The sequence below is a fragment of the Parasteatoda tepidariorum genome, chromosome 6, assembly GCF_982258835.1.
Source record: "Parasteatoda tepidariorum strain Cologne lab strain chromosome 6, Ptep-v5.0, whole genome shotgun sequence".
Classification (NCBI taxonomy): domain Eukaryota; kingdom Metazoa; phylum Arthropoda; class Arachnida; order Araneae; family Theridiidae; genus Parasteatoda; species Parasteatoda tepidariorum.
Window position 1 is genome coordinate 21,742,506 of NC_141760.1, and position 27,700 is coordinate 21,770,205.

The 27,700-nt window shown below is 28.2% G+C and overlaps 1 protein-coding gene across 3 annotated transcripts; it reads left to right on the forward strand.

The window, feature by feature from the left end:
• The first annotated feature begins 1,822 nt into the window (after positions 1 to 1,822).
• On the forward strand, positions 1,823 to 26,839 carry LOC107440582 (thiol S-methyltransferase TMT1A). Of its 3 annotated transcripts, none has more exons than XM_087165527.1 (3): positions 1,823 to 1,965; positions 21,776 to 22,308; positions 25,351 to 26,839. In XM_087165527.1, the coding sequence occupies exons 2-3, from the start codon at positions 21,787 to 21,789 to the stop codon at positions 25,585 to 25,587; spliced, it is 759 nt and encodes a 252-aa protein (XP_087021653.1). In that variant the 5' UTR covers positions 1,823 to 1,965; positions 21,776 to 21,786; the 3' UTR covers positions 25,588 to 26,839. The 3 variants fall into 3 exon arrangements, with proteins under 3 accessions (XP_087021653.1, XP_087021652.1, XP_015909039.2); XM_087165526.1 differs by lacking the exon at positions 1,823 to 1,965 and adding an exon at positions 12,991 to 13,129; XM_016053553.4 differs by lacking the exon at positions 1,823 to 1,965 and adding an exon at positions 17,342 to 17,383.
• Positions 26,840 to 27,700: the final 861 nt, after the last annotated feature.

Consider the following 27,700-nt stretch of genomic DNA (forward strand, 5'->3'; position numbering starts at 1 on the left):
ATTTTTTTTTTGTCAAAAAAACTTAATGATCCAACATTGTCATGAGAGCATTGGTGGATTAGGTCACCAAATTAGTATTCCTGAAATTGTTTGAAACCACGTGTTTCTGTTTTGTTTATAGTTATACTTTTAATACGTGAATCTATAAAACTAAATAATTCTAAATCAACAGTATTTGAAATAAAAAAATATATCATAAGTTTTGTATTGAAAAGCAAAATTATTAGATAAAAAGTATTAATTCGGATAGGAGACGTAAGAAATTGTCATACTTTTTTCAACGGCAATGATACTTGATTAAGTTTGCTATTAAATAATAATTTAATAAAACATAACTATGATAGAGAAGCAATATTAATGGACAAAATGTACTTATTCTTTTAAGGGGATTGTAAAAAATTGCCATACTATTATTAACTAAAGACGTAATTAATTTTAGTAATGAGTGCAAATGGAAATTCAAACTAAGCATTGTACTAAAAAGAAAAATAAATGGAGATGTGGTACAGGACGGTAATTTTACCAGAATTTTTTTCTCCGTGTCCTTCACTATAAATACAAACATAAGTTCCAGTTTTTTTTAAAAAAACTGAATCATCCTATCACTGAGATTATTACATTAACTGATTCGTCCATTCCCTGAAAGGCCAACTCATTTCCGTTATTCCTATGTTCCTTTCAACCTTAATTCACTAGCTATATCAAGAATTATTCATAATGACTGCGTCCATAGCGCAGCGATATTCCTGAAAAATATTAAATTCTATTAAATGATAGTTAAAATCTATTTCTTCTTTTTGCAGTTAAATCTACATAAAAAAAAATTGTACTATATAAAGGAGAAGGAATAAACCTCATCTGGTTGTCATAGAAATAAAAATTATATGCTTTAATTGATTTCTATAAATATTGATTCCCATGAAGTTTCAATTTTAAAAATTAAAGGTAACTAATTTAAGTAATTAAAATAAAATGTTACACCAAAAAATCAAGAAAAGAAATAATTCAATTCGGTTTTGTACAGCAGTAATATCGAATCGCAAAATGTCATTTTGGGGAAAAGCGTCTATATAAAATCTTGTATTTGCTATGGCTTAGTTTGCAAGGCGGTGCTTTATTTATTTACCACTTCTACTCGGGAAAACATTCTGGTAAAATTACCGGTAAAATTAATTAATTAATTAATGACTTTTTTAATGAAAAAAAAACAGATCGGTCTTTAAACCGTTCATTTGGTAATTTTCCGTTCGTATGGTAACGATTTACAGAAAATTTCGGATATTAAAAGTATAGTTCGTATTACTACACATTTAGCAAAAAAAAAAACTCATTTACTACCAAACAGCATGGTATTAAAACCATACTTATTTGTTAATTTTATCAAAATCCATTACCCAAGTGCTTCGGAAAAAATTACGAGCTTTTTGACACAGTTCCCATAAACTCTGAAACACAAAAAATTTTACTTTAGTGGTTTGGGCCATTAGTGTAATTGTAAAAAAATGATGCCTCATATTATTCCCATGAATATGAAATTTCAATTTTTTAAAAGAATAAAATAATTAGCTTTATATTTATACTTCCCCTCTTAACTTGAAACCCAATTAGACCATGATTTTTTTCTATTGTTGATAAAGCTCAAGGCTCCTTGAACTACTAATTTCTAGAAATACATGCACCAGAAACATACGTCATTTTTACATTCGAGAAAAATTACCAATGCCAACTTGATTAACTAGTTTGCTTTTTTTGTTATTTCTTTTTTCGTTGCATATACTACCTTACTAAGTTCTCAATTGTTTATTACCTTTTTTAGAATCGGAAAAAAATTATTTTAAACTATAAATGACTGTTGATTACATTTCTCTAAGTAGTGAATGCATTTAAACACAAACTATTTTAGTAAGCATTTGGAATCGTAATTTTTCTTGGATACAAATGGATATTGAATACCGTATAATTTTTGTAAGTAAAGTGCTTTGTCAAACCGACTTATAAAATTTGAGGAAGGAAGTATAAGCTATCTGTTTTAAGATAAAATAAAATAGACTAAAACATTCCCCATCTACATAAAATGTAACGGATAATTATTATTCATAGTAAAACAATTATTTAATTTAATCTCAGTAATAATAGATTCTTAAAACGATCCCTGTCATTTATCTTTTTTACTAACTTATAAAATTCAAGGAAGGACGCATGAGCTATCTGTTTTTAGATAACATAAAATAAAATAAAAAATATTCATCAGAAATCTGAACTGTCACAAATAATTAGTATTTATAGTAAAACAATTATTTAATTTAATCGTACTAATAACAGTATCTTAAAAAGGTCTCTTTTAATTTATCTTTTTTACCAACTTATAAAATTTGAGAAAAGAAGCAAGAGCTATTTATTTTTAGATAAAATGAACTTAAGAATTCACCAGCTGTATGAACGTTTACAAATAATTATTCTTTATAGTAAAATAATTGTTCTATTTAATCTTATTAGTAATAGATTCTTAAAACGGTCCCTTTTACTTATCTTTTTTGCCTACTCATAAAATTCAAGGAAGATCTATCTGTGTTTGGATAAAATAAAATAGACTAAAAATTTCATCGACAATCTGAACTTTTGTAAATAATTAATATTTACAGTAAAACAATTATTTAACTTAATCGTACTAATAATAGTATCTTAAACCAGATACTTTCATTTATCTTTTTTACCAACTTAAAATATTTGGGAAAGTAACGAAGAACTGTCTGTGTTTACAGGAAATATTGATTCTAAACTTTCACAAATAACTAATATTTATGATAAAATAATTATTTTATTTAATCGTACTAATGACAATTTCTTAAATAGGTCCCTTTTAATTTATCTTTTTTAGCAAACTCATAAGATTTGGAGAAGGAAGCAGGAGCTATCTATTTTTTAAATAAAATAAGATAGACTAAAAATATTATCAGCTATCTAAAGTTTTATTAAAAAAGAAGACTAATAGTTATAGTAAAATAAATATTTTATTTATTCGCAGTTATAGTAATTTTTTAAAATGGTTCCTTTTATTTATCTTTTTTGCAGATTCATAAAATTTAGAGAAAAAAAGCGAGAGATATCTGTTTTCGGATAAAATAGAATAGACTAAATAATTCAACAGCAATCTAAACTTTTACAAATAACTTACATTTATAGTACAATAATAATTTAAAATATCTTACTAATATGCTTTCCTAAAATGTTTTTTTTTTCATTTAAATATAGCATTGCATGCAAAAGGTATGTAAGATTAAACGAAGTAATTCAGTACTATTGAAATTTTATAATGATTAAAGTTATAAATATAAAATATCTTGTTTGGTAATATTCAAAACTGTTTTAATATTTTGTATTTTTTATTATTTCAATAAATATTATTTTAATTAAACAGATCCTAGACCCATTTTTATAACTCTTTTAGAGATGAATAAAATCTTTTAGTTTTTTTTATACTGTTGCGCCAGTTAATAAGTATGCAAAATTTGTTAGAAAATCATCTACACGAAACTTTTAAGAAAAATTATTAACTTTTGATAGCAATATAAATAATTGTTCTTACGAACGAAACTTTAAGAGAATTATAAGCTTTTGATAGCAATATAAATAATTGTTCTTACTATTATCTTAATAATGTAAGTTGATTTATTTTTATTGAAAGTACATCAACTTTCTCTTGATATTAAAAAATCATCAAGTCCGCAGCAGCTTTTCGTGCGTTTAATTTAACGTTAAATTTTTTTTTGTTATACAAAAATTATTAGACTTAGATGCTTGAAACTACAAAGATGTGTATTAGAGCCGCGATGGCTTGAGGGATGGAGCGTTCGCCGTCGAATGAGGTCAACCGGGTTCGAATCCCAGTGATGACTAGTTGATACGAATTCCGCATCCGGCTTGCACAGTCCAAAGTGCTGACATAAAATATCCTCAGAGGTAGACGGATCATGGGTTAGAGACCACTTGTCGTCAGGCTAACCGTCGGAGGTTTTCGTGCTTTCCCTCTCCATGTACCGCAAATGCGAGTTAGTTCCATCAAAACGTCCCTCACAAAGGCAAATTTCTCCCAATACTTGATCCAGGAGTTCCCTTGTCTTCTGGATTGGGTTCAAAATTACAAGGCTGCGGAGTTACGGAATATTAAAGGTCGTAAACCCAAAAAATTGGGCTGGCTGTACAACGACGGTTATAAAATAAAAAATAAAAAGATGTGTATTAACATTTACAGGAAGTAAAAAGGAATAAAAAAAAACATTCGATGATTAGTTCAAGAATTATGAACTGTTAAACTTGTAGGGAAAAAACACCATCCGAGAAGAGACCGTTCTCTATTTGAAATCCCTATTTGATTAGAACTTATCCCTATTTGAATTGTGGATAGATTCGTAAACGAGTTAAATCACTTCTCATTTGAGTAGCGCATTCTATGTTCTTAAGTTTAAATTCTTTATTTCAATTTCGGATGATTATTTTTCGAATCCAGGTAATCGACCATTTCGTTAGGATTAACATGTTAACAAAGTGTTCTTGCATAAAACCTTAGTAATTATATGTTCTTAAGTTTAAATTCTTTATTTCAATTTCGGATGATTATTTTTCAAATCCAGGTAATCGACCATTTCGTAAGGATTAACAGGTTAACAAAATGTTCTTACATAAAACCTTAGTAATTATATGTTCTTAAGTTTAAATTCTTTATTTCAACTTCGGATGATTATTTTTTCGAATCCAGGTAATCGACCATTTCGTTAGGATTAACATGTTAACAAAATGTTCTTGCATAAAACCTTAGTAATTATGTGTTCTTAAGTTTAAATTCTTTATTTCAATTTCGGATGATTATTTTTCAAATCCAGGTAATCGACCATTTCGTTAGGATAAACATTTTAACATAATGTTCTTGCATAAAACCTTAGTAATTATATGCTCTTAAGTTTAAATTCTTTATTTCAATTTCGGATGATTATTTTTTTGAATCCATGTAATCGACCATTTCGTTAGGATTAACATGCTAACAAAATGTTCTTACATAAAACCTTAGTAATTATATGTTTTGAACAAAAAATATTTTTTTTTTTGTGAAAAATATCGACATTTAAGAGAGAGAAAAAACAATGATGTTATTACTGTGAATGACCGAAATCAAGACAATGCCGACTTTCACCTGTGAATGTCAACAATCACATAGTCGCTTTCGTGAATGTCTAAAATATTTGTTATATCCGGTTTGATATTCGATATTTCGATATTTTAAAATCTGCTGAGGATAGATTAGGATAAACATCAGTGTTCGTAGTACCGGTTAAATGCATACTGGTCAATGGCACTTTTATTTAATTTTATAACCGTCGTTGAACAGCTGACCCAATTTCATGGGTTTACGACTGTTAATGTTCAACTCCGTAACCTTGTAATTTTGAACCCAATCCAGAAGACAAGGGAACTCCTGGATCGAGTATTGGGAGAAATTTGCCTTTTTGCTGGAACTAGCCCGCATTTGCGTTACATGGAGAGGAAGACCACGAGTACCTCCCACGGTTAGCCTGACGGCAAGGGGACTCTAACAACCCAATGTCCCTCTACCGTCTACCACTGAGGATATTTTTTGTCAGCACTGCTGTCGGTGCAAGCCGGATACGGATTCGTATCAACCAGCCATTTCTGGGATTCGAACCCGGTTCGCCTCATTGGAAGACAAACGCTCTATCTCCTGAGCCATCGCGGCTCGGGCAATGGCACGTAACTTCAAAAAAAAAACATTTAGAAAAAAGAAGAAAAAAAACATCAGTGTAGAGTATACCGGGCAAATAAATAACGGCCATTGGCACTAGTATATATTTCGGACATTTACCAAAGCGACTGTGTGTTTGTCAACATTTACCGGTCAAAGTCAACAACCACCTATTTCGGTAATTCACAGTAACGATGTCATTTAATAACAAACAACGATGACTTCTACAATCTAGTTTAACTATTTTAATTTTATCAATTTCAACTCATATTTGATTTGAAGTATGTATTCTATCTGTATCAAAACATTCTTTAAATAGCTAAAGCTGTCAAAAGTTGCTGGAAAGTTTGAATTAGATTTTTAGGAAATGAGCACTATTAACGTTTTAACATATTTAGGAAAGTTTCGTGATACTTAAGAAATACTCATTTTTATAACTACAGAGGAATATTTAAAACCAGACTTTTTTTATATCATAGTATATAACTACAATTGTAAAATTATAATAAATTTGCAAATATGATTGCGAACTCAACCACAACTGCGTAAATAAATGTCTTGTTTTCTCATTGAGTTGTAGAAAGCTGACTCATATTAAAAAACTGATCTGATATTGAATAATGGAAAGCTGAAACCTCATATTATATAGGGATAAATTTTTACCATAACACAAAAGTAATAATAGGTTTTGCCTGTTATCCTCAAATATTAGAGCTAATGCAAACTCGCAAACTCACTATCTCGAATTTGATTAAAAATATTTCAAAATTATATTTTAAACTTTAAATAACTTAAAAAATTCATTTTTAAACATATAAATAGTGAAATGATAGTGATGCATAAAATATAATTATGTTTCACAATAATATTTTTTAGAGTAATAAATTAAATTGTTAAGTTACAAAACGATTCTAAAAATATGAAATCTATGGCATCGTTTACTCAAAAGATTGCACTGCGTCTATTAACTTTAAATTATGATTTGTTAAGTGAAAACAAAAACATAGAGAAATAATAGCATTTGTAGATATAGAATCATTTTGAAAATATGACTTGTAAGTTGCATACCCTTTAAGTATATTTAATTAAGAGTTGTGCCAACTTTAAGAGACAAAGATAAAGTAACTTTAAAGTTATAAAACGATTTCAAAAATGCACAAAAAAATGCACGCTATTTCCTGCTTTGAATTATTATTTATTAACAGAATTAAACATGTATAGACAATTTTAAGTCCTGAATTATTTTAAAAAATAATTTAAAAGTTGTAAAAACTTTAAAAGATCATTGTTTTAGGGAAAAACAACTTTGGAAAATGTGATTACGGACGCATCAATAGCTATATACCGATATGAAAGAAAAAATTGGTATGCAGAGCTTAATTTTAAAGTTGGTTTAAATTAATTTGAAAAAAAATGCATTAAAAACTTTTTGCTTTCCCGTAACTTTTTATTTTAAAACTAAACTCAATAATAACAGCGAAATTTTAATTCCTGTCAAAAAATTATTGTATAAATAAAATTTAAAAAAACTTGTCTTTTTTTACAATTAATTATAAGAAATTAAGAGTTGTACAAACTTTAAGAGAAAAAAATTTTTTTAATTCAAAAGCTTTTATTTCGTATTAGATAAATTTTTTAATAAAACTTCTGATTTTAAAAAAGAATATAATTTCTCTTACTTCTTCCTAATTCTGATTGTTTCTTTTTTCTAAATTTACTTAATTAACTCGATGAAGAACTTTTATTGAAAAATTTGATGGGTTTTCGTTTCAGAAATCTTTAGTATATTTTCCAAACTGGTTATGCAATCACAATAAATTATTTTAAAAGGTCAATATATTTTTCGTCTGCTATATTTTCTCAGTCTTCTTGCTGAAAATTCTGTTTTTATCACAAATTTTAAATATTTAACTAGGAGGCTCCGTCCCCTGCTCGCTGGTGCTCGCCAACCCCCGGAACTGCTTTCGCAGTTCATTTCGGATGGCTTCGCAATCCGATGCTCGCTTTACTCGCTCATTGGATACGTTCTTAACGTCTAGCTTTTGTATACTTTTTTGAACACTGAAGTTCCGAAAACTTTTCACTGTAGAAAATTCTAAACCTGTACATTTCAATATTAATTTGAAATTGCAAACAGTTCACATATTTTTCTTAATCACACTATTCTAAATTTCAGTTGTTGAGAAAAGTAACTGTTGTAAGTTTTGTTTTAAAGTCTTTCCCACAAAAGGGCTAAGGCCATGTGTTGTAAAACAATATGAAATAGTAGTCTGCCACTGAACGCCGGATGTAAAGCATCGGCTTTGATGAAGATAATTTTGTATTTTTAATTCTCTGAAGGGCGCCACCTTAATAATATGGGATTTGTAAAATAAATGTATATATTTTTGATTGTTGATGAAGCCCATCATTTTGTGAATTCTCATAAGTGTTCAGAGGCAGAACAACTATAAGTTTTTTATTTTATCACAAAAATATAAAATGTATAAAAAACAAAGAGTAAGAAAATGAGTATAGTCATAGAAAAAGTTAAAATTTTAATATAGTATTTATCAGTTAAAATAAAACTTTTTGTTTAAGTCATTGTTAACAATTCAAATTTCTCCGAAGCAATTCTAAACCTTAATTTTGCTCACTACGTGCTCTTGCGCGCCGAAGCCTATCAATTAAAACGTATTAGCGTTTTATATAACATGGATTAGCCATATGATGCTCACTACGTGCTCTTGCGCGCCGAATCCAATCAATTAAAAATGAAAACTATTGCCAGCGCGAGTAAAGAAATACCATCGGTTTTATTGATACATACATACATACATACATACGTACGTATTAGCGTTTTATATAATAAAGATTATTTTAAATTATTATTCTTGATACTATTGTTTTGAAAACAAATGTCTCTATTATTTATCGTTTGGTACTATTTGTTTGGTAATTATCATCCTAACAATTTTTAATTTTTATGGTTAAGGGAGTTTAAAAAAAATTGTATAGCTACCTTGTGCTTCTTTTTTATTTATTTATTTATTGTATTTATATATTTTTTTTGCTTGACTATAATCAAAAAGAGCAATATTTTAAGATAAGACTCCCAAGAGATTCTTTGCAAGCTTCTTTGTTTTCGTTACAATTATGGATAAAGTGAGGAAAATTTAGCGAAAAACACTTAAACTTACAATATCTTTCAAAAAAACTGTAATTTTGAAAAAAAATTCAGTTATAAGTTCTCAAATAAAATTGGCCGATTTCTGGGCTACAAAGCAACCGGCGTAGCACTTTTTACTAAGTTTAAAAGTTGATAATTTTCAAACTTATGATCGAATGCTAAAATATTTTACTCCATCTATCTTTTTGTATATTTTTGTATACGTCTTCGTATTTTCAAGTTTACAAGTCTCATAGTTTTTCACTGAAAAAAAAAAAACTGTAAAGTAAAATTGAATAATCAAAGCAGCAATGATGGTGACGGCTGTTATGATTCTTTTAATGTATAGAGCAGCGATTCGCAAATGGTGATTCCCCGGACCCAAGGATTCGCGAATTAATACTTTTTATGACCAGTGATAAGTTTAGAAACTTCTGATTGTATTTATATCTACTGATTGTATTTATATCTAACATATAATTTATTTAACCTTACGGTTGTCTTTATGAAATTATTTCTAGTAAAATGCCAATGAAACAGTATTTTTAAAGGAAAAAATATTTTTCTTCCTGTTGTTGTCGTAGTCCATTAAGGCACTGAGGGTGCGATTGCTCTCGTTTTCCTGTGGCGCCATCTATGTCCAAGAACTTGACTTCTGCCACACCCATATGTCCCACCCATTTATTGGGCAGACCCATTCATACATCCATTCATTCATTCACAAATCTTAATTTTGACCTGAACCAGAAAACGATCAATCTCCAATCCAGTACCCCCAGAGGTTTAATTTTTTTTATGGGAACATGGAAGACTTTGTGACGAAACAGATTTAACGAGTGCACCAGTCACCATCCTCGGCTGGCAAAATATATTTCTAATAACAATACGATTAAAAAAATTATGAAAAGAACAAACATTTGTAAGATATTCCATTAGTATTCATTATCACGCTTTTCAAATCAAAATAAATAAATTCTTTAATAAAGAAATATGCTTCCATCATAACCATTTTCAATAATAGCTCTTTTAAGTTTTGAATTCGGATTATTTAATCATTTTCCACTTCTGTATATACACCGGAAACAATTTCCTAACTAAACTATATGTTGCACAAGGACTGCAAATTTAACTGTCTGGCATAAAACCTACTTTAAGATTATTAATAGTAAAACGATGAAAACTCTTTATTTCTTAAAATAAATAGTATAAAGATTGTCTTTAAGTTATATACAGTTCTTTCTTTGGACAAACAATTACATGTTTTTACTTCTATCCAAACGACATTAATAATTCCAAGGAATTTAAAATGTTCTAAAGTTCTTCTTACCTCCCCTCACAAGAATTTTGTTTTTTAATTTTTCATAATATTTCGTAATTCTTAACATAAAATCTTTTTGGTGATAGATTTTATCATTTTTAAATTTACGTGCGCTAAATAAATACTGTTAATTTAATCAGTAAAGAAAATCATTAACGTGTTTGCGAAAGATTTCAAGGATATTATAATTAATGCGTTGTTTTAGTTTTATTTGGTTATAAGGTCACAACATTTTACTGTTTGCGGTTTGGAAATATAATTTATAGAGTTTAAATAAAATTGATAAATGTATTGAATAACCAATGCACAATAAACTTTTTAGATCTGGTTTCATAACAAACAATTTTAGGATAAGTAATTTTTCAAGAATATTTGGTTAATATATTTGATTAGGTAATAGTTATTTAAATATGTATCACACAGGGTTGAAGTCAATGAGAATCACAATTAGATTTGCTAAACGGTGGGCAAAAAAAGAAAAGGATCACCCTGATTAATTTTTGATCTAATAAACATATCCTCACGTTCTAGGACTTTCGAGGTGGTGTATGCTAAGTAATTAGTAGGGGAGAGTGGGGTCAATTGTAACAGGGTACGATTGTAACAGAGCAAAAATTTCGAGTGTCGGGTTTTAGATTTGGTTCTTAGGTGGCGCATAAGGTGTATTTAATAAATCTACATGTACACCCCTGCTGACAACCATTTCTAGGTACTTTTGAAAGAGTTACATCACAAAAGATATTTTCACGCTACGCAAGTAATTTTTTTGGTATTAGAATATTATATTATAAAAAAGTAATTTTGTTTAAATAAATAAAAATTATTAACCGAATATGTAAGTGGACACCTTAATTAACATTTCAGAAAAAAAAATTAGTTTAGTTAATTAACTAGCATTGTTTTTAACAAATGAAGCTGAAATGGCGTCTTGGGGACAATTGTAATAATAAGTAAAGGGACGATTGCAACAGCTGAAAATAAATAATCTTATGCTTACAAACAATTACTTAACTCTTTAAGAACCACCAATAGTTTCCTATATCATTTATATTATGTTGCATGTGCATTATTTTATTTGTCACCTTTCACAGCATAAATTAAAATTTTTAACCCCTTAAAGTTAAAAGTTTAACCCTTTAGGTCTCTGCTCATTATTATTTTTACTCCTAAAATATCACTACTATTTTGATCAATAAAAAAATATATCACAACTATGATAATATGTATAATTAACTATGTTTTAGTTGAATTTATGAACTGTTACAATTGACCCCGTAAGTGGGGACAATTGTAACAAGTGCACGACTGTCGAAAATTGTTAATTACTAATATAATAACATTTAAAATAAGGTATTTATTTTTTTTTCTAGTAGAGAATAGTCTACTTTACTCGTCTGTCAATTAATACTGATAATATATTGGATTTTTTGTTAGTTAAAAATAGTTAAGTAAAAAATGTTACAATTGACCCCACTCTCCCCTACAGATGATATTTTAAGTTACTAAATCAGACACTATAACGTACTTTCTCTGATTAAGCATACCTTTTCTTCGACGAATTAGATTATTTTTTATACTTACTTCTACTTTCACTCTACTGCTGGACTGCCGTTCGCACGAACATGAGCTCAGCGCTCTGCCAACCAGGCTATCCCGGCCCTAGAAAACAGTCTGATTATGGATTTTCTTTGTTACATGCTGCACAGGGTGTTATAATTCTGTTTTTGGTAAACGATTTTTTAAATACTTGAAAATTATTTTAAACAAAATTACTTCTAATGATAAACATTTTATCATTAATAACAACCAAGAAGTTATTAAATATTTAAACAACACTCGTGTTAATACAATTCTTACCTGCGATTTTGAAAATCTTTTTACCTCACAATAATTTAAAAAATATTCGTATTGAAATTTTTGAACATTATTTGATTAATGAAGGTATTGACAAAGAAGACTGGATTAATTTATGCAATATCAACATTTTTGAAAATTACCTTTTTAACGGTATTAGTTTTTACAGGCAAATTAAGGGTATTTCTATGGGTAATAGTTATTCAAGTGCATTCGCTAATATTTTCCTTCACTTTTATGAACATAAATTTTTACAGAATAATTTTTTAAAAGGTTTCAGGTTTATTGATGATTTAATCATCTTCGATTGTTGTGATTTTGATTTGATTAATAATATTTATCCTGAAGAACTGAGTTTAATTAAAACCAATTCACAAGACTCTCTTGCTTATTTTTTAGATTTTGATATAAATATTTCTGATAACAATAATCTCATAGGGGTTTATGATAAAAGGAAGGCTTTCAATTTTAATGTTATTAACCTTACGCATTTTTATTCCAACCTTTATTATAAAATTTTCAAGAACATTGTATTTGGTCAAATATTGAGATTCAAATTCATTTGTAATAACCGTATAGATTTTTTGACCGCTATTGAGGTATTAAAAAACAGTTTAAAGAAAAATAAATTTCCTTTTAACTTTAATAATTTTGATGTTTTGATTAAAGAAATTTAAAAAAAATCCTATTAACTTGGCCGATATTGAAGCCCGTCTAAACAGGCTTAGACGGTGAACTATTTGGTTTTCATCTTGTTATTTATTGGGATTTTGTTTTCATTTACAAAATTTCTTGGGATTATGTTTTCTTTTTCTTTTTCAAAATATTCTGTTGGGATTTTTTAGACAGATGGCAGCACTTGGATTCTATTTATATTCTTTAATTTGTTGATTTTTAACTAGGTGTCAGCACATTATTTTTTGAGCTGATTTGGAATATATAAGGAATTTCTTTTTCATTTTTACTAATTGTAACTGTTTTGAATATTTATATGTGCTTTGGGGGCGGTTTTTTTGATGTCTTCTAAGTGTCTTGTATATTTGTTTCAGTAAAGGTGATTATATTTCAAATTTATATGAATGTTATAATGGTAAATATTTATTTGATGTAGTAATTATTATTATTCTTTATGCTTGTATTTTCATTAGGGGTCTCGGGGCACTGTTAGTTTTGGCTTTGCCACTAAGAACAGAAAGGCTCCTGTGTGTTTACAGACAGTGTGTCCCCTGATGAAGTGCTGCTCTGTAAACACACAACTTTATTTAAATTTTATTTAAATTATATTTAAATTATTTTTGAGTAAATTTATATTATTACTAGTTTATGGATTTTCTTTGTAATTTATACTGAAATAACTTGTTTTCTTACTATATAAAACCGTTTAGGCTACGGATTTACTTCGTTAATTTTACAGTTTAGTACAACCGACCCAGCTGCCTGTTAAAAACTGTAAATTTTTTCAGGATTTTTTGCAGTGTATCAAGCGTCGTTTAACTATATGTGTAAATTTATTATTTCGTTATTTTGTGTATGCTAGCCATTTAAAATTTCGCTATAACAAAAATATTTTTATGAATGTTTTTATACACTATGCGAATCACATGTTCATAAGCAATGCTCTTAACTGCACAGATTGCAAATTTATCGTAAATAAGTTCAAGGAATATTATTTTAATCAAAAAATATTGATAAAAAACAAAATTAAGTATTAATATTCATGGCTTATTTGTTTAAAAAACACGTTAATTAATGTTTTTTTATTGATAAATGCGTTAAAATAATTTTTGTTGTACATTTCATTTATTTGAAGGATACAACAACGCAAGCTTTGGAATTTTGTCACGTTACTCTATCGAATCAAATTACAGTAAAAAGTATCTGCACACATAGCAAATTTTACAGTACTAATTAATTACCGTAAAATCACTGAATCACTCTAATTAAATAAATATTAGAGTGAAAAAAATGTTATAATATTTTTGATAAAATTGGATTTTAATGTAAATTGGATTTTACGGATGATGTAAAGTGCTGGTACTTTATACTGAAATTTGATTCAGAATTTTTTACATTGTACCAAGTAAAACTTTGCTTTATATCATCCATTAAACCACTGCTTTTTTGATATTGGAGTTTTTTCGCCATTTTCAGAACGGAATTACCTTCGTAATGCTACGCAATTCATGCGTTCTGATGCCTTTCTTTTAGCATATTTTTAGAATCATTAAAGGAAAACAGCAGTTTTATCTTATTAAATTAAACGTTAATTGGATACGTAAGATGACATTCTCACTGACAAATAAAAAAAAACAAATAACTCCTCCCCCAAATTGATGATCTAACGTTTTTTTGCTTCAAATACTTTAAATTTGGAATGAAAAGTTACTTTCCTTTCCTTTAAAGAGAAAACATGACAAAGTAAACTTTTAGTAACTTTAAATTACAGTTGATATGGTCCCTAAAATATTTCTTATAAAAAAAATTATAATTATCACAGAACAATAATATCTATCAAATACGTTCATGAAATTGAATCTCAAAATTTTCATCGAAGACATTTAAATCAAATTCAATTTTTCCTGATCATTTCGTAATTATTTATTTAAATAGGTTGCATGCACAATTAATATTAGCTAGACTTTCTTATTTATTTAAGTTTCTTTTTTTAAATTCGTCTTTCGAAACTTGAAAGAACTTATTTTGATAAGTTGTAATTCATTAATTTGAATGAAATGTAATTTGTTCAATTCGTTTAACAGCTCGTTTCATAGATTATAAATGGTGATTTTACTAGGAGTGAGCTCTAATTAATTGAACTAATTTTTATCAAATTAGGAAAAAATTCTTACGATTTTTCGATTAAAGAAAAGTGCGTTTTTAAAAAGAATTTATTAAAAGAGTAATATTTAAGAGAATAGAGTATAATATTTTTTATACTCTGTAGATATCAATATATTATTCTTTACTAATAGTTATTTTTATGGCTCAGGAGGATTTTTTTTTAAATTATGAATATTTCGAAAATAACCGTTGTCAAATTTACGAATTCGCAATCTTTTAGTCGGTTTTTAATTTTATTAAAACCAGCATTTTATTCTAAAAATTTTAATTAATTATCCAAAAGTCTCGCTTTAAACCGAATCAGAGATTTCCAAAGTTATTTTGAAAAATAATTTGTTTACTGAATGCTTTTCTTTTTATTAAATCCCTGAAAGGAAACACTTGATATCAATAAAGAGTATTTAAAAAAAAAAAGAATAAGAATGAAAAATATCAAGAATATCAACAGTCAAAAACGTAAAAATAAAAAGGACTGATTCTTACAAAGTATATTTCTTTCAAATTAATTAAGTTATGTTGCAATCTCACTTGGGTCTTAAAGAACGGGACGGAATGTTCCAGAACGGAATGTTTTTCGTTTGCCTTGTACTTCGCGTAACCCATATCGAAGCCAAATAAAGGTTCGAGAATCTTCTTTCCGTGATTATAATTTACGTTGAATTTACTGTTGCGCAAGCGGAATCTGCCGTGAAGTTCACCAGTATATTAATAGATTTTATAAACCAGTTGTTTTCACTTAGGCCTGAGAATGGACCAACTCAATCTTCTTGTCTCAGTATCATTTCCTGACGACACATTTGTAAATAGTATATTAACATCATTTGTAATTAGTACATTTATTTTATTCTACTAAATGTTTTTAGATACAAGCTTTCAGAAAGAAAATGTATATGGCGTGGTGATTCAGAGTATAGTGTAAAACAACCTATATGTTGTTTTGTTATTAATTGTGTAGTACAGCGCATTGTTCAGCAAGGAAATTTCAGTAAATAAAGCCATACTCTCTTAATGATAAAGAACTTCTCTCTAGATCAGCGGTTTCCAATTTTTTCCGGCTGAGGAACCCTAAATAATAAATCTACGGGACACCCTATATATTCCTCGCAAATTCAACATGTATACTTTTTAATTTTTTATTTTTCACAAGAATCATGAAAAATATATGTTAAAGTTGATTATTACCGGACACCTTGTATATTGTAAATTATGCTTCCGGTGATCAATAATATCGTGTATACCTTTAATCTTAATTCTTGATAAAAATCATAAAAATATAAGTAAAGGGTGGTCATTATGGGACACCCTATATGTGCATCGTAAATACTGCCTTTCATATTTCTGCTCGGATTTTCTCGGATACTGCCTTTCATATATCTGCAGATTTCAGTGATGGCAGAAAAGATTTGAATGAGCAAAACACTGAAAATAACCTTTCGATTTTTTTCCGAAAATGGTATTTTCTGTAGACTTTCTTTAGAAAATTTAAGATATTTTGACAAACTATCATTTTCTTTTAATTATATGCAGATTTTTCGTTCATAGAATTATTTTGAAGATTTGATTATTTCTTTAAATTATATGCAGATTTTTTGTAGACATATCAGAGTCATTTAAAGACTTACCGCTTCAGCAAAAATATCTGCACATTTTTTGAGAGCCGATAAAAAAAAATTGTGTGAAATCTGTCGAGTTATTCTTGAGTACGACAGTTACAATAATTCTCTACATATGGTTCACAATTCAAAACTTAAAATTAAATTATTGATACATTCACCATTTCATCCAAGTGGCTACTTAATTTTTAAATTCGAATTTAAACAGCGTTCATCATTAAAACTTCATTAAACCTCATTAATCTTCCTTTTTTTTAATTGCCGATAATAAAAAAAATTTAGTGAAATTGGCCGAGTTATTCATGAGTAAGACAGTTACAATAATTCTCTACATATGGTTCGCAATTCAAAACTTAAAATCAAATTATTGATACATTCACCATTTCATCCTAGTGATTTATAATACTTAATTTTTAAATTCGAATTTAAACAGCATTCATCATTAAAACTTCATTAAATAAACGTGTTTTCAACTCACGTGTAGCTTTCTGCCTGGCCGTTGAGTGTTTAATTAATTCAGTTGCTTAAAATCAATACTTAATCGTGTATTTACTCTTAAAGAGGGATTGGTCAGAGAAAATTCTGTTCGGGATCACCTTTTTTTCTTCTTATAACCTGCGGCAATTTGAGAAATGATGATGATGTTTACGACTCTGCCTCCTAACGTAACTTCTCTCAAGGTTTTCTGGAAAAGTTCTAATTCTAGAAATCCTTGGAAATTCCTGGTTGTATTTCTAGTAGATAGAATATATTAGTATTATTTTTACTTGGAATAAATTTATATAAAATCAGGTTCACATTATTTTAAGTTTAATCGTTAAACGACAATTTAATATAAACACTATAGCATAAAAGTGAGTACCATTGCTTTTTATGCTGTTCTAGATATTTATTTTTATTATTTACTAGCCCATCGCATCAATTTGAAATTATATTCTTTACTTATGAAAATAATTTTTCTAATTATTAATTACATTTTTAAAAATTATTTTTTATTTCGGTTTATATGTATTAAATTTAAGTGGAATCTTATAGTTAATTAGAATTTATTAGAATTATCTTAGAACTTTAGTGGACATGGTATTTTGGTATAATTCTAAAAAATTATTTTGAAAAAATATAATTTGATAAATTAATATTGCATGTTGATTCTTTAATAAATTCTTACCTAATGTAAAACTCATCGATAAATAATATTTACTTATACTATATTTTATGTTTGGTATTTGTATAATTTACATAATAAATAACTAAGTTTTTTTTTTTTTTGAAAAAGAATTAAAAAAAAAATTTCGTTTTTACTTTTTTAGAAGGATAATTTTTCAATTATCCTTCTAAATTCGATGCTATTTGTATTAGGTATTAAGTATTTATAAATTATCGATTCAAAGTCATTTTTTTTCTTAAAGTTGAATTTCATGAGAGTTGCAAGATTTCTTCACATTTTCAAACAAAACAAATTGTTTTCACGAAAAGCTTTTTTGATCAATGTCGATTATTAGTTGTATCAATAAATGAACATTTTTATCAACATTTTGGAACACAATTAGCATAACAGGAAAGATATTAGGACATTAAAAATACAATTCAAACGAAGTCTTTTTTTTAAAAAATATTTAATAAAAATTAACTTTTATTAAATTGTTATAAGTATCAGCATACAATGAGCAGTAATATGTTATAAGTATCCCGTGCTTAGAATTCAAACTCAAAAAATTTTAATTTAAAATTAAAAAAAAGTTTTAATATTTTAAAAATTAATTATTTAAAGAAAGTTGAGAAGTATAATAATTATATATACTTATAATTTAATAAAATTTTAAAAATGATATCCTACAAAAAATTGCTTTTGGTGATGCTTTCTGAGCGAAACTTTATTAATAACTATTAATAACAACTATTAATTATTATTCATTATTAATTACTATTTATTTAAAATTACTGTTTATTATTAATAAATATTCTATTTATATATACGCTAGATTGCTATCACTATGGTTTCAGTTGAACATTTAAGATGTTCAAATGAATTGTATTTAATTGCACATCTCTTAATTAAGTTGAAGTATCGGTAACAAAAATGAATTCTTTCTGAGTGAAGTCTATTAATTACTATTAATAACAACTATTAATTTTTAATTATGATTCATTATTAATAATAATTACTTGTTGAAAAAATTAAAACAATAATATCAATATCTTGAAACCAAGATCCATGAATTACTTTCGATCTTATTACCGATATCGATGCTCTTAATTGCTATCTTTATGGTTTCAGTTGAACATTTAAGGCAGGGATGTCAAACTCAAAAGCTAACTTGGGCCAAATAAACAATGCTTAACTTTAGGTGGGCCGCAAAAAAAATCAATGTTCATAGAAACAAATATTTTTATTTTTAATAGTACATTGTAATAAACATATATAAAGTTAAATTATTGTTTGATACTTGACATCTCTTCTCTGTTACTATCTTTCTTATTTCGGAAGAAATTTTATTGGCCGAGACTTTCAATATTGACCCAATCTGAGCGTTATTAATACGGTTTCGGACAGGAGATTTATTTCCATTCATAGCAGAAAATAATTGCTCTCACTGAATAAGTACTTCCAAGCATGAAATAATTTCGTATGCAAATTTTCAAGTATTTTCAAACCTTGCCGGGAAATATTTGTAAAATTCAAGCATACCCACTTCAATGAATTTTGCCTTCAAATTTGAGTCGCACTGAATCTCAATTACTTCCATTTGCATATTACTGGGTACTGAGTCTATATTTATTGAGAGAATCGACAAAAACAAACAAAATTTGTCTTCCAAAGAATTAAAATCTTTAAACCTTGTTTCAAATTCTGTTTTAAGATTTGAAAATTTTTCTGCTTATTTTTGATACGATGCAGTATCCCTGGAATGGCAGGTGAGGCAAGCCAATTCGAATTTTACATTTTTGTACAATTTAACATGATCCGTATAGTTTATAAATAAAGTTTATTAGTATAATTTCATATGCAAGTTTCCTTCTTAAATCACCTTTCCATTTTATTTTTACTTTGCGTCGGATATATTGACTGGGCCGCAAAAATGTTCATCTCGGGCCGCATGCGACTCGCGGGCTGCGAGTTTGACACCCCTGATTTAAGGCATACAAATGAATTGTATTTAATTCCACTAATGAATTGTATTAATTCCACATTAATTGTATTAATTAACGTACAGCTCTTAATTAACTTGAAAAGTCGGGAAAAAATTAACTGTTTCAACTATTAAAAAAATTATTTTATAATTTTTAAAGAAAATGGTTGATATGGAATATATTTTTATAATACAGGAGAGCTCGGCTTTCTATTCGTGTCGCTCATCACTTTCTTCGCTATCATTCGCAATAAAAATTTATTCGATAAAAAAATCCAAAAAATTTATATTGCATCAGTACAGAAATGATACCAAAGGCTTAGTTTCCGGTTTCGTTTCGATAGAATTTAAATTTTATCATTTTATTTGATTACAATGACAACCTCATCTTAAAAAAATTATTTTTTTAAATATTTTTGTTTGTTTATTCATTTTTTTTATTTACTTACTTAGTTATTAATTAACTAATTTATTTATTTTGGAAAGTTTTGATTTAATTTTTGTTTACTATAAGAATTATGTTAAATATTTTTCGACTACACTGTAAAAATTCCCTGTCAAACGTTAGTATAAAGTACCGGCACTTTTGGTGCATCATCTTTAAAATCCATTTTAACGTTAAATACATTTTTATCATAAAACATTGTACGGTAATTTTCACAATGATACTTATTCTGTTCGAGTGGTTCGGTGATTTTACGGTAATTATTTCTTTAAAAATTAATGAGCATCACATTTTTTGTTCCTTAAGATAATCCGTTAAAAATGAATTTTTCGGTAAAAAGTACCGGCACCCTGAGTCCCGGTACTTAATAACATAATTTGATCTGGAATATTTTACAGAGTAAGAGATTACTTAGAGCTAAATAAAGTCTAAAAATTAAGCACAGTATAATAGTAAAATTTGCTTTAGAAATTTTAATAGTTAGTTTGCATTCATTATTTCAAATTAGCTGCACAGAGTTTCACTTTAAGTTAACCTAAAGATTTTGAATCTTAGTAAAGTAGAAATGTAATTAATAGGATACCTGCAAGTTACGTAGTGCGGGTATCTCAATCCTGATTGGTTGTTGAAACCTGGCATTTGCTTACGTTAGCAACTGTTCTTTCTATTTTATTTTAAGTAAGCCAAGTCCGTCAGGTATCAATTCTCTTAGGTGACACATTCTAGATTCTTTCACAAATATTTCAGTTCTCTCACTATATATTTCTTACTTGATACAAAGACAGGCAAGAATCCATATAGAACGTAAACAAACTAATTAGGCTTAAAAGTCGCCAGATTCATAAAACAGAGATTTATCACGTTTCTAGTGAAATATATAAATCTAAGTTAAGCAAAAGACGTAAGCAAGACATTATTATATTTTAGTAAATTTGATGTGCGATACGGCGTTGTATTTAATTAACTTCACGCTAATTAACGTTCTAACTTATGGGGCGAAACTTAACTCAACTTTAATACGCCATTTTGCTTGTACACGATCAGCTGGCGCTGGCGTCATAGGTCACATGTGTGGGTATCTGTGATCTTCTTTTCCTTGAAGTAAAAGTACCTGATTACGTCTTAATAAATGTGAAAACGGCGACTGAATAACTATATCATAAAATGTTACAATAAGGTAATATTCCGTTCCTTCAATGAACAACACTTTGTATTTTTTTTAAGTGTGTGTAAACAAAGTGTAAAATAAATAATTTCCTGGTAAACTTTTACAAATTTTATGTTGTTAACAACCAAAGAAATCTGGAGCTTTATGTGTGAAAACTGGGTCAAACCATGTGATTTATAAGTCGAATGAGAATACGCTGTCCGGTCATCATTTTTAAATTATTTTTATATGCATAAATAAAAGGAGATAATTGAAATCGTGCAAATGACGTCATCGTAGATAAGGCATGCTATTTGTAGATTCATAAACCAATCAGTTTCGACACACGCGTGGCGTCATTTACAGGAATCCAATTAAATCTGATTTAAATCACATGGTTAGGCAGAATCGCTTCATTTCTTCAGTTCAGTTTGTGAGTTGCAAGTACCCAATTTTCAGAAATAAATTTGCATATGATATTTTTCTGAAACATGAATAAGTAATAAGTGCGTTCTTTTTTCAGGTTTCGTCAAAATGATTGAAATTTTCTTTTACATTTTCTTAACAAGTCTGTGGTGGGCCGCATCTCTTTCAATTCTACTGCCATTGGTGATACTGCTCCTTTTCAGCCAGAAATATAACTATGCTTGGTTCTCTTTTTTCTACTCTAATATAGTCAAAATACTATTTTATCCACAAATCCTACCCCTAAGGAAGAAGATTTTTAGAATTTTGGAGGAGAACCTTCCTGACAGAAAAAAATCCATCCCTCTGGAAATATTAGAAATTGGAATCGGACCTGGTGCAAACTTGCAGTTTTATCCAGAAAATTCCAATCTCACTGTCCTCGATGTTAACCCTTCCTTTCTTGAAGTATTTAACAAAAATAAGAAGAACTACCCGCAGGTGAACTACAAAAAAACAATCCTAAAGCCAGCTGAAGATATGTCAGAAATTCCTGATGATACATTTGATGTTGTTGTCAGTACCCACGTTTTGTGCTCGGTTAAGAATGTCGAAAATGCCTTGAAAGAAGTCAAAAGAGTTTTGAAGCCGGTAAGCATTATTCAAGACCCCCGATAAGGACTTATTATTAGTCAATAACTTAGATAAATATCAAAAGTATTAGCCAATTTTCAAAATTCTTAGCCAAAGGTAAAAATTTTAAAAAAATTATGGTAAATTTTTTACCGTAAAAAACTTTAAATCAAAATACAAATTTAGTATAAATTGAATTATTTTATAAAATACAAATTCAAGACTCCATTTGCTGTTAGGGGGAGAATAATAGGAATAGGTTGGGATTAATTTTTTATTGATTCTTAGACTAGAGGCAGTAATATAAGAATAAACCTGAAGTAACATAATGTTGTTGTCACGTTATTAATAGATTATTTTCACGAGAAAATATATTTTTGCAAAATAGTTGGATGATAATATTATGCTACCACTTAATCTGTTTTATTGACCCAAACTGAAGGGAAGAATTTCATCACGCTATATCCGGCAACGATATCCGACAATCCGATAATATACGATAGTTTGTCTCATGCTTACGCAATTACAGTTATCGCTTATGCTTTCATTATCTGGATTTATTATAATTCTAACTGGTTATTCGACGTATCGAACGAAAATTACTGTAATTGAATAAAAAAATACGGGATTTGTTCAAAAAAACTCTTTTTTACCTTTTATTTTATTTGATTTTTTGAAAGGATTAAAGGAATATATATATATTTTTTTTTTTTTTCGGTATAAAAAAATCATTCGTCGATACTTTTGCCAAAATGCAATTTTTCTCACCGAGTTAATGAATTTATCGCATTTGGCGAGGAAGTGAATGCTTAGTGTAGGTCCTAATTATTTTAGATAAACTTATTCCTTATTTTATAACATAAAATTACTCTCCAAGAATTATTACATGATGCTTCTTAAATTTTTAGAATAACGAAATTTCTATAATGCATAAATTTATTCATAGTTTATAGTATGATATGTTTGTGTGCATATAATTTATATGCAAGTCCAATAATGACCGATGGCTTGAACTAACATTTAAAGAAAACCGAAAGGGTATACAGTTACAGTTTAATGTTTTCAGTTTAGATACTAAAAGAAAATTTATTCTCACCGAACTGCAAAATTTATAATTTGAAAAAATGCGAAAGGTGAAATATTAGTATTAAAGAGAACACGTGTTCGATCGCTCTCGTGACTCAACTACTTAAACAACATTTTCTGATTTGCGGGTACCTAACATGATTACATGGTCCAGTATCCTAGTCTGTCACCAAATATGTATGTTTATTCAAACTATGCACGTTCTTGTTTTTTTCTTGCTTAAGTATTTGTTTGTTCTCCGTTTAAGCGCGAAGACTTTTTTCTACCAATTTCGTGGACTGTAAAAAATTCCGCTAAAAATTACAGCAAAAAGTACCGGCACTCAAGGTACTGATACTTTTTACCATAAAATCCAATTTTACTGGATTATCTTACGGAACAAAAAAATCTTATATACTGTAATTTTCACAGTAATAATTAACGTATAAATCTCTGAATCACTCTAATTAAATAAATATTACAGTAAAAATTATGGTTTAAAAATTATGGTTTACGGTAAAAAAGGATTTTACGAATGATGCATATCCGGAATTTATTACAGTGTAGAACGATTCTAAAAATGCATAGCCCCCTATATAGGAAAAAAAATTCAATTTCGTTACTGGCCTTTGGCCAGTAGTAATTTTATAGTGGCTACTATAAAAAGCATGCGGCTACTTTTTCGAAAATTGGAAATTCTGAACTATAAAAGAAATTATTGATATTATTAGTGTATAGCATTTCTTCTGAAGCATCTCTCAAAATGTGGTAAACGCTGCAGGATTCATTTCGAAACTGAAGAAATTTTACCACTAGGTTAAAGGAAGTTTTTTTTATTATTATTATTCTTATTTCTAATACCCACCTGTGTTAGCATTTCGATAATTCGGGCATTTACAGAGGCAGATATTTTGGCAACTCTTTCAGGGGCTACACATTAGGTCAGCCACCGTTGCTCCCATACTAAGGACAGATAGTACAGAAAATGAAACAGCATTCATGCCTTGCCTGAGATTCGAACCCGAAACCTTCCTGATGCAAGGCCAGTTCCCTGACCCCTACACAGTCCGGTCGGCTGGCTGAAGGAAGTGGTGGACAGCTTCTCAGGATCAAGAGCACCGGATTACCCGAAGGCAAAAGACTGACTTAGTTCCTGTGCTTGAAGATTTTAGCTGAGCGTAATGGAGTGGCCATTGAGCCTTGGCTGGCTTTTTTACTTACTGGGGGATACTTTTGAGGATTTTTTTTAATCAATACTTTTTGAGGATTCACAACTTCCTGGACATGGTCTAATTTGTAGCTGGACAGTAAGGAACAAGCCACAACGCAACAACAACAGCAAACTTGTCCTAACCTCTCCCAGAACTCTTGTGTAAAATTCAAGTATTTTATACCACTTTCAACTAATTAAATTTAAGACTTGAGTTCTTGTACACATAAAGCAACACAATTTTCTTTTTTATCTACTAACATAAAATTCATTCCTCATGGAAGAAAATATGAAATAATGGTTAATGATGAAACAATATTACATTTAAATGCTCCCGGTCGTAAATAAAAAAAAAATAATATGGAATTGACTTGAACTCGAATGAAACATTTGATAACTAAATTCAGGTCCCGTGAAAATAAGAACCTGAAAGTTCAGGAGATCATTACAGCTTTTCCATAAGCACGAATTTTAGAGCACACGGAGTGCATTTTCAATTTACAAAATTAGCAACTGAGCCGTGATTAACACATTTTTACAGCCAGTTTTCATATTTAGTACCGGCACCTGGGTACTTTTTGAATTAAAATCCATTTTTACCATATTATGTTAGGGGATAAAACATCTGACATATCTTTAAAAATTACGGTACGATATTTTATGGTAAAAATGGATTTTCGGTGAAATGGATTTTACGAATGATGCCCCTATGTTTGGGTGGTAAATTCTATTCTGTTGCACCTTGTACATATATTTATATAATGTTCTATTTTTTTCCTTCCTAGAATGGAAAATATCTTTTCCTGGAACACGTTGCCTATCCAAAGAATCAAGCAGGATATTTCATTCAGAATTATGTGGCACCTATTTGGAGGCTCTATCTTGCAGGATGCAATCCCAATCGGACATCAGCAGAATATATAAAGAAAGCAGGTTTCAAAGATGTTCACGTTGAAGTCAGCTACTTGTCGGCACTTATGGTGTATTTTAGACCAAATATCCTGGGAATCGCCACGAAATAATTTCTACTCATAACTTTAGAACAATTCAAATTCTTTGAAAGATAGCAATTGAAACCTTTACAAATAAGGAACTATATGGAAACTCAAAAATGATGCATAAAGTATTCTGTAAAGACCGCCCTGACGTATACATAATTTTATTTTGTATTGAAAATGAAATTTTTAAAAAAATTCGTTCCTTAGGAGCAGGAAGTTAGTATTTAAACCAGAATAAAGAAAAAAATTGCTATCGAAATTTAATTGCTGAGGAAGGCGAGACTAAAAATATCAAAACCTAATTGATCATAGTGTAATTAAAAGATGATTAAAAGAAGCACACTTCCAAGTTTCATCAAGCAAACAAACTAGTTAGATGTTTCGCATTCCGCTTTTCTCATTAGTGATTTGGCAGATTTCGCTGTTGTACATACAGTTACAATGTTTCTAAAAATCAATAAAAGAGGGGATACGGAACATCCTGCATATTTTTTAAACCTCTTAAATATGATGGAACCACTTTATCTTTATCTGTAAAATATTTGTTCCTTTTGTTCCTTTTTTAATTTGGTTTTTGTTTATAATTACCATTATTTTTTATTTTTTACCTAATTTGGAAACTGAAAATTTATATTTGAGATTTGAAAATTAATAATTTGAAATATCTACCAAATTTAAGAAATTTCGTAGCGATTATTTTAGATAGTTTAATACTTTTATGTTGTCTGAATCAATTTTGTCATTGATATCTAAATGTCTTTTTTTTTAATTTAGGAAATTTTTTTGCTTGTATATATATATATATATGTTGCATGACTTTTTACAATATTAAAATAAACTTCACAGTCATTTTCCATTCTTCCTCGAAATAAAATTTAGGAAATTTCATTGTAACTATTTCATATATTGTTTATAAATCAACTGTATTACTTGAGATCTTGTTTTGCACATAATATTTAATTTTTATTTTGAAACAGTTTGATAATATTGACTGTCATAAGTTGCTCTTTTTATTTTTTATTTAGTAATTATTAGTATCAACAAATTTATCGATTTTTTTTAATTGTTATTTCCCTCTTTTCTTTAGAAAATAGCTTAGCTTTAATTTTTTTTTGTATATAAGAATGTTAAGTTGTTTGGTTCTCGTATTTTATATCATTTTCGTTCGGGCACTATCTCAAATTATTTCAATCTCAATTCAAACAATATCGTATTGTATGCATTTTATACGTTTGTATCGTATTTTTTTAAAAAATAAAATTAAAATGTTCTTTTATTGTTTTTCAATTATAGCTTTCCTATAGAGTTTTATATATGCTTATTCAGTGGATATGTTGCATCTTACATATTCAAATTTAGTAATAACTTTCAGAAAAAAATTAGATTGGATGCTTTAGAAATCAAATAATACTATTTAAATTTTTATTTAAAATCCAATTTATCAAAAAATTAGATAACTTACAGTTAAATATTAATTCAAAATTGACAGATTATTGTTTTTATTCAGACAATCAACATCTATTCGTCAGAATCCATGCATTTGTTGTTGACATTAGAATAATTATCCAGAGCCAGTTTTGTTATGTAATTCAGATAAATAATCAGAAAATTATAAGCCCTATGTTGGAAAAAAATTGGAAGTCAATTTTTACCCTTGGGAAAGGAGAGCATCATAGCCTTAATAGAAGACGTGCTTAGTTTTTTTTTTTAATAAATTTTGATGAAGCACTATAAATAAAATTAATTTCAAAATTACTCCTCACTGTTTGAATTAAGTTTTAACCCTTTTGAAGACCGTGGTAAGTATACTTACCATCACGTTTTACCACTTTTAATTTAGGTTTCCATTTTTCAATAACTTCAGCTTTCTTGAAGTGAGTTTGAATAAAATTGGTAACCATTTGTCACTTTTAAAAAACGTATAAAAGTTATAAAATACATAATTCCTTTTGAAGTTTGTAGCATTTAAGGAATTTACTTTATAAATAAAGAAAAATAAAAGTCAGTAAGTTCCTAATAGATCATATTAAATATATTTACCACCAAGAAAATGGCATTTTTATAAACTAAATGAGTTTTTTTCTTTTTTATATCAATTACTGTTCTTAAAACAATTTCAATTCCGAAAATACTTTAA